The 8,845-nt window shown below is 35.4% G+C and overlaps 1 protein-coding gene across 1 annotated transcript in view; it reads right to left on the bottom strand.

Moving 5' to 3' along the window:
* Positions 1–1,692: 1,692 nt before the first annotated feature.
* The window catches only part of LOC149578882 (serine/threonine protein phosphatase 2A 57 kDa regulatory subunit B' theta isoform-like), a 29,283-nt gene continuing 22,130 nt past the window's right edge, over positions 1,693–8,845 (bottom strand). The window contains exon 3 of the mRNA XM_089832442.1: positions 1,693–2,777. Within this exon, the coding sequence (XP_089688568.1) occupies positions 2,403–2,777 (375 nt within the window). The 3' untranslated portion in view covers positions 1,693–2,402. The remainder of the gene's footprint in view (positions 2,778–8,845) is intronic.

Below are 8,845 nucleotides of genomic sequence, written 5' to 3'. Positions count from 1 at the left end.
AAATTTTGATAAAGCAAAAAATTTTACAAATTGCATAGGCAGGGACTCGATTTTCTAATGTGTTACTTGATCTTATTTTTTCAACATAAAAAAGAAAAAACATTGCACTTCAGTGATCAATGTACACTTATTTCAATTATTGTGTCTTTGATGTTAATTGATTAAATGATGTATTGAAAAAAAATTATATTCTTAGGAGTCTTAAATTCCTTGCTGTTTTCAATTTGCCAAATGTTTGATGAGTTTTTGCTGTGTTTGAAGGTGGAGTCCTCGTTTGAAGGTAGAGTCCTCGTCCCAGTCAAAAATCAGCTTGCCAAGCTCGAGTTTGTAACTGACTTATATTAATAAACACATGTAAATAGATAACTTTCAAATATACTAAATTGCAATCAATTCCTATAGTATCCTCCTTTTGGCAAGATTCGCCAATTCAAATCAACATTGTATAAACACATGCAATCAAGATATTGATGTTAAATCAGATTGTTTATGGTTATGAAGGTGCACTGAAGCCCATAACGAAGTTGTCTATGACATTAAATAATGTCTTTCTTTAGGTGAACGTGCATAGATCCCATCATATAGATAAAATTTATGATATAATATGCACAAGAAAAGTAACCAAGATGAAAGCAACAAACTCCAATAACTTGAAAGACAACATACCATTTGTCTCTCAGAAAAGTATCCTGAGTAAATATATTAATAGGACTTGATGTACAAAAATCATCCTTCAATGTCAGTCTCATCGATCCATCTTCAATGCCCCTCTTCCACAATCTAGTTACTGTGTTTTACAAAAGAAGGTATCCAAGAGGCACTCAATTTGCATAGCCTCGGCACAAATTTGCAGCCCACAAGGCTAAAACAAATTGTTGCATGAATTGATAAATTTCTATGGTCCATGCTAAATCCTTTACGTCAACACTGCTCTCCCTCCGGGAAACAGAAAAGAAAACAAAAATACAGAAACCATACACTATTTGCTAAATTTCATTTTTAAGTATCACTTGCTCTAAGGGATGCGAAAGAGGAGACACTAAGTCAAAATGTCAAGAAACAAGGTAATGGGTTCGCATGACATGATAAATTTTTACAGTACATGCTAAATCCTTCTCCTCGACACTGTTCTCCCTCCAAGAAACAGAAAAGAAAACAAAAACACAGAAACCATACGCTATTTTCTAACATTCATTCTATGCATCACTTCCTAAAGGGATGTGAAATAGGTGACGAAAGGTAAGTCAAAATGTCAAGAAAGAAGTTAAAATGAACCACAATGTTCCCCATCAGATGACAGCTTTTATAAAGTATATGACTGAAATATTGAGGCATGAGACAGGACTTTAATAGATTAAGCTAATATAATGAGGCTTGTGTACCTGCATCTCAAAATGTAAAAATTTAGAAAGATGGGGATGGACTGTTAACATTCATTTCAGGATCACATTTGCAATGAATCTTCAGTACACGTCATCGTGGACTATATTAATGCTCGAGTAAGTGCATGGAATCCTCCTGCAACTCAGAATATACACACAAACTTTCTGCAATTCCAGACAACTCGTCACTTGGCAAATCACCATATGGCAAACCATGTCCAGATGCAAATTGCCACATAAAGTGCTCAAATTAAGAAGATAATATTATTCAATAATTGCACAACAATGGCCACATCTGAAACTCAAACTATGAATCAAGAAATAATATAATTCAACAGTAATATAATAATCTGAGGGGCATAAGCATCCAATAGAAGAACTATGCTCAGATTTTTCTAACAAAATCTAAGCTTTTCTTATATAGACAAATTCATTAATTGTGTTGAATTCATGGGATCAATGATTCCCTGCATCAACAGAAAAATAGTTATCACACTTCTCTGGATCTGAATAAGCTAGAACCATGGCCAATAACTATAGGTTCTGGCAATCCAAAATTTTCCAACTCGTTTATACACGAGTTTTCTTCAAGTAATGCTTATATTAATATGCTTTCCACAAGAAGGCCCTCAAAATGAAAGAAATATATGAGGTCAACAAAAGCAACTTGATTCTTGAAAAATATGGGTTACCACTTCATATAACCTATATCTCAACCAGCTCTCTGTTTCCAACTTTCATGTCAGCTAACCAAACAAAAAAGAAATGAGAACAGATAAATGTTCAAAGGTTTCATTGTGCAAAAAGAACTCGAAACCAAAGCTCCAATTTCTGTTTCAGATGGCTGTTTCCAATCAGCTAACCATCTTCAAAGCAACTTACCTGCAAGACAACTTTTAGCCCACTTGCAATCACAAAATCTTGCACGGAGATTCGAATGGAAGAGGTTGAAACAAAACTGAAATGCCTCCTCCAATTACCGTAGTTCCCTGTCCCAGGAGTGATTAATATTACAACTGATCAACTCCCTGACAAAGCTTTCAGAGTAGAATTGCTACCTGCTGGATGTGCTACAGGCACTAATTCATTACTTACAGCTTTTAAAGCAGCAACTGCCTCCAGACGCTGCCATGTGACTTCACGCTTCTCTTGTATACCTTTTGCTTTTATTTCCTCTTCAAGATACTTGCGTTCACATTCCTGGAAGAGCTCTTGGTCCATCTCCAAAAATATCTTCCTCACATTCAGAGTTAAACTGTGCACAGCCTGACTCCAGTGGCTTTTTGTATTCTTCTCAAGTGCCGGGAAAACCAGTGGCAATATTGCATATCGATTTTGTGCAATCAAATTTAAAATGTGCTCATTGTTCCAGAAAAATAAAGCACGCTCAGCTACCTATAAAATACATATAGCATCCACATCAAAAGTATGGAGTAAAGAATAGTAGTTTATTCTGCATGATACAGAAAATGCACTATATAAAAACCAGGACAAGATATCTTCGTAGTATTTATTCTGTATTCCTCCATAAAATGATAAACTGTGTTGGCAATGCAGTAACATTCTTGTATATATGATGCAGCTATCAAACATCAAAATGAATAAATTGTATCAAGAAACTCAAAGAATATATAGTTCATATCAATATGAAACTGGAAATGTAATGTCATGAAGTTCTCTTTATTAAGAAGTTTTAGTTTAGTATAAGCACATGTACTTAAGTGACCAAAGAAGAAATATTTGAGGCTATTAATAAGTGAAATTTCAGATGAACTCCACAGAAGACAGTATGATTTTCTCTGAAGAATGCAAGCAGCTTATGTCAGAGTATTTTTTCCCTCAAGTGGAACTTGCTTTGATGCCCAGCAGCAAAGTAACCAAGATACTATTAGAATGTTGACAAACAAACAAGCTTTGAAATAGAAACAAATTATTGATGGCAAGTGGGAACAGACATGGAAGCCCGAGAGCGGATTTTGAAACCTCTGTGAGTGGAAGCTATTCAGAAGAGGATGACGATGAGGATGGCAAACATTAAGGGCAGAATAAAAAGGGTGGACTTTTGGCGCATGATGTAGGATATGGATGAGCTCCTAAAAAATCCTGCTGGAATCCAACTTGCAGGAAGTGTTGTTGCCAGTGATTCTTTGAAAAGGCATTCTGAGTTGGACCTACCAAAGGGTTAAACTTCTATGGAAAACTCTCTCGTTGAGAGGTTCTCTAGCTCCCTTCTCAATATAGACTCAAAGAGATGTTGTGTTGTTGGTTGATTGCAAGTTTAAACTGCATAAAGTTTAACACCAGGGTCAAATAGTGGACTGTCAAATAAGAGACTCCTGGAATCAAAACTTTAGTCCTCTCTTGTACAGAAAATGGAAGATCGAATAAACAATTAAAATTAAAATTTTGGGCATTGTCCACTACAAAGACCTTGTTGATGACACAAGTTTAAAGTTTTAACAAAAACTTGAAGGGAAAAAATAATTTCAATTCACAACAAGCATTCATAGAATTTGAGTCTGTTCCTAAATCCTATTTTCAGTATTCAAAAAAAACTTGGAAGGAGAAATGACATATGAATAAGTAGTCAAATCTAGGCTGATCTCCTATTGTCAATCAATAAAATTTGGGGAAAACAGATCAGTTGGTGAATTAATACTATTAAATTTGAATATATACATAAAATAAATTTCAAGTTATGAATCATAGCCGATAGGTTATTTAGTCTGGGTATTGGCCAATGGAATTAAGTATTTCTCATGCCAGATTCTGATCAATTTTCTCAAATATATATAAAATAAATTTTAAGTTACAAATCATAGCCAATAGGTTATTTAGTCTGGGTATTGTCCAATGGAAATAAGTATTTCTCATGCCAGATTCTGATCAATTTTCTCAAACCACAAAAATTCCAACCACTTTCTCACATGTAGAAAAAATCCATTTATATTTCATTTTTTTTATGTTTAAAGCTTGAAAAATGGAAACATTCCATTCACGCTTAGTACATTCTATTTATTCTAGCGTCAAGTGCAATCCTATCTCTATATCACTTGAAACTTAAGGGCATTCTTATCTCCATATCTGCTGATGAAATGCTTCACCCATTGGCATAATTAACAACATTCTTAAAACACTTGTGCACATAAGATATATATAGATTTATTTGGGTAGGAGAGCAGCAAGCAACTGTTTGTGTGGGCAATGCATCTGTCACCTCCAATTTACCTGATGTGAGGGTTCAAAGAGTGATTCAATTAATTAGGGACAAAATTTGATACTACAAATTTTTGGGATCTATATACAAAGCCCATTAAAGAACATTACAATCACAAAGCTACCTACTTCTACCAAGCATTCTCCTCCTCATGGTGCCACGTGCTATCTCACATTCCTATGAACAGTTTTCTGGCTTCAGTCACATCTCCTTATACATCTCGCATTCCTACCAACGAGACTTCTCCAACATAAACGTCACAACCTCCTCTTCTCACTCTATCTCAAATTCCCATCAACAGTTCCCTTGCTTCAATGTCGCACCTCTTATCACTAGCGGATAATCAAACACTAGACTACCACATAATCTCGTCGTTCAATTGTTAAATCCCTTCAAGATATTTGAACCTTGTTCCTCATCTCAAAGAGGAGAACTGGCTGGCTCAACTACTTGATTTTCACTTTGATTATATAGGTTAATAAAATTAATATACTACAACGGAATTTATAAATCAATATATTTTAGTAATTTTGAACTTTATAGTAATCAATTAAGAGAGACTGCTGAACAAAGCAACAGCAAAACAGTAGTTAAAACTGAATAACACTGTCAGATGTAAAAATTGAACAAAAGAAACACTATCTGCAAGTTATGTGCCACCGTCAATGCCTTGCAATAAAAAAACAGAGTTACGCCATCAGAACAAATAGACTACTGCAGAAAGGTCATAGAATGACAGCTGAAAGAGCGCAGCAAAGGTTGCAAGCTGCGAAAAAAATAACTCACTTGCAAATGTCTGCGATGAAAATAAGGCATCAGAGCAGGGGATGCACTTTCCAGTCGTACCAAAGCATGTTTACAGAAACAATAAATAAAACTATTTTTTCCTTTGAATACTTATATAGCCATTTTTTTCAGGTTATTTTTTTATGATTTTTAGTGATTTTTTTGGAATAAGCCCATTTCAATATTCTTAATAAAATTTAGTGAATCCCATGACTTGGATCAAGTGCAAGTAAATCAAGAAATTCATACTATTGGCATTTTAATATAAATCAGTGTAAGCTGATTTGTACGCCCATTATGCATTCCTAAGGACCATACTGAGAAATTTACTTGAAGTTATTCCAACAAAATCCCAAATGCTCAATGATCAGGTTAGAGAGTTATGAAGTCAACAACCGTCTAAGAAATCATTAGACCATTCTAATTCTATTGGAGGACACCAAAGCTACCCCTGCGCAGCTGTCATGGATCAACCCTCAACCATTACAGCCCAACCCAAACTGCTGTACCAACCAAAACCATCACAGGCTGACATCCAACTCTGTCAGCCTACCTCATGCCATTACAACCCAGCTTATGGTGATCACAAGCATATGCTATCATAATCAAGCCATAGAAGCTATATTTAGCTTTTCTAAGGAATAGATAACATTGGGCAAAGAAAGCAAATTGCTTATAATTAAGCCTGACATGCCTAAAAGCTCTGGGTTAGTATGGATTTGCAGAAAATGGATGGAAAAGGGCAAAAAAGGGATCCCATTTATGTTTCATTATTTGCAGTACTCGTTGGTAATGGAGCTATTATGCAAAGTAATTGGTAAAATATTTGATGTATTAACAAATGATCAAAGAGATCATTATAAAGAGTTCTACATACAAAATAGAAAGTTTCTAATAAGAAACTTGAGAAGATCGTAAAAATGATCATACCACAAATAAGTACACATAATACTAATTGATCATTAAAGTAATAAAGTAACAATACTCTAATACCCTCTCTAAATGGCAAGTCTGTCCACAACACCAAGCTGTCCACTAAATTGAACAATCTTATGTAGTCTATGAGTCTTGGTGAGAAAGTCTACAGTCTGATTCACTACTAGAATATGGTGCAAGCGAACGGTCCCGTCTTCAACCAACTGTCGAATGTAATGACAATGAATTTCCACATGTTTGGTTCTTCCATGGAAGACTGGATTCTTGGGAAGTTTAAGCACTCCCTCATATCAAAGAGTAAGGGAGTCAGGCCTACTAGAGATAAATGCATATCTGCAAGCATCCAACGAAGCCAACTGGCTCACAGGCTGCCTTAACACCTCCTCAATACTCCTCTTTTGTGGAGGAGAGTGACACTGCATGTTGCTTCTTACTAGTCCAAGTGACTGCACTACATCCTAAACTGAACACATATCCAGAAGTCGATTTCTTATCAACCAAACCTGCCCAATCTGAATCTGTGAACCGAGTTTTGAATCATGGCTCCTAGTTAAGAAGTCCATAATCAGAGGTGCCCTTCATATAACGCTTCGCTGGTACCCAATGATCAGCCTTCTAAAGAATCACATTTGGATTCTTATTAATCTTCCTACAGGGAAGAAACCCATTAGCTGCAAATGGGTCTACAAGGTCGAGTATCATGCAGATGGTACCTTAGATAAATACACGGACAGAATAGTTGCTCGAGGAAAAAAGGAGAGAAGAAAAACGCAAGGTTATGACCTGCAAAGACGCCCTCAAATTTGCAGTAAACCCATGAAAGGGTTTTAAGTCAGACTGCAACAAAAATAATTTTGAATTTCTCCTATATAAAATTTTGCCCAAAGACCTTTTTGCTCTAATACCATTTTACGCAAAGTAATTGGTAAAATAGTTGATGTATTAACAAATGATTGAAGAGATAATTATAGAGAATTATACAAATATACAAAATAGAAAATTTCTAATAAGAAACTTAAGAAGATCAAGACGATCTTATCTACAAATAATTTCACATAATACATAATTGAACATTAAAGTATTAAAATAATAACATTTAATAGGAGCTACATCCTTCCGGGGAAATTGAGCTACAACCTGAATATTAGAATATATACAATGGGATGGTGTGCTTAGTAATGAGTTAGCTGGCAGTAATCAATGACAAGGTGATAGCTATGAGATAGTTGACAATTACATATTAAAATAAACGTGGAGTTGAACATAATGAATCAAACGGTGCATGCCCTTCCCTTCTCTTTCTAACATTTTCTTGTATGCACTAAATAGTTAGAATAGGGTAACAGTGCCCAAGTCTATGGGATTTACAGGCTTAAAAGTTAGGTTAAACAGTTGTCTGAATGGAACCGCACGGATAGGCACCTGTTGAGGAAAGAGGTTACTCAAACTCAAAAGGTAATAACACACAGAGATCAAAGACAGTTTTATATTTTCCTTCACAAGAACTAATGACACTACAAAGAGTTCTTCCATCTGCGAATAGAGCAACAGATAGGTTGTCTCCGCATTTGAAGGAAGATTTGTGTCAGAAGCAGCATCTGTAGAGATTTGCTAAACTACATTTCCCTTCTAAAATGGACTGAATGTGACAGCAGCGGCTCCCAATACACAGGTTTTATGCTCATTTGAGAGGCCTGAAATTATCTGATTTTCCTGGTATAAACTGGTGCAACAAAGTAAATAGCTGCAATTCTGAGCAGGTAGAAAAGCCCAGAAAATCGTAAGATTAGCCAGCAGAATCAGATAATATAAAAACTTACATTATTCTTAGTTTTACTTGTTCTCATAGGAATCTTGGAAAAAACACAGAAACTTCAGAAAACTAAAATTCTGTTCCTAGAAGTAAAAATCTGTTGTTTGGTAGTAAGTGGATGAGCCAAACCTGAATAATGTATACCTGGCGAATCTCAAAAATCCAATAATTATAATAGAACAAAGCAAAAATATTTACAGGAAACTATTTGATGTGGTAGAAATGCATCGAGACTGAAGGGGGGAGGATACGGAGCTGTGAGCAATCTTGATGAAGATCAAGAATTTCCTCTGATGCTCCTGAAACTCTAGGTGAAAAGTCAACATGTCACCTGAGGTTTGAGGGTCAAAACTTACATCAGAACTCCAGCAGAACTCCAGCATAGAATTAAGGAAAAACAAAATATTTTGGACACGGTAGGATCTTGAAGTTGGAAAACTTGAGTTTTCCTCAAAATTAAAAATGACTTCTGAAGCACTTGCTAAACATAACATCTGTCAGACAGGTTAGTTACACTTAACCATGGACGGAAGGTAGAAGAAGAGGATCTGATCAAAATCATCTTATGAGCATTCTTCCTGCATTTTGAGATTTTTAATATTTATCACATCTGTGAATGAGACCATCACATCTAATATATTGTGTAATAAAGTTATCACAGAATGATACATGGGCAAAGCAATTTGAGGATAAATGGACATCCTCAGTAAG

This window comes from Cupressus sempervirens, chromosome 1 (assembly GCF_028749045.1).
Source record: "Cupressus sempervirens isolate cs-2001-9-10 chromosome 1, ASM2874904v1, whole genome shotgun sequence".
NCBI lineage: Eukaryota > Viridiplantae > Streptophyta > Pinopsida > Cupressales > Cupressaceae > Cupressus > Cupressus sempervirens.
This window is presented reverse-complemented; position numbering and strand designations above follow the sequence as displayed.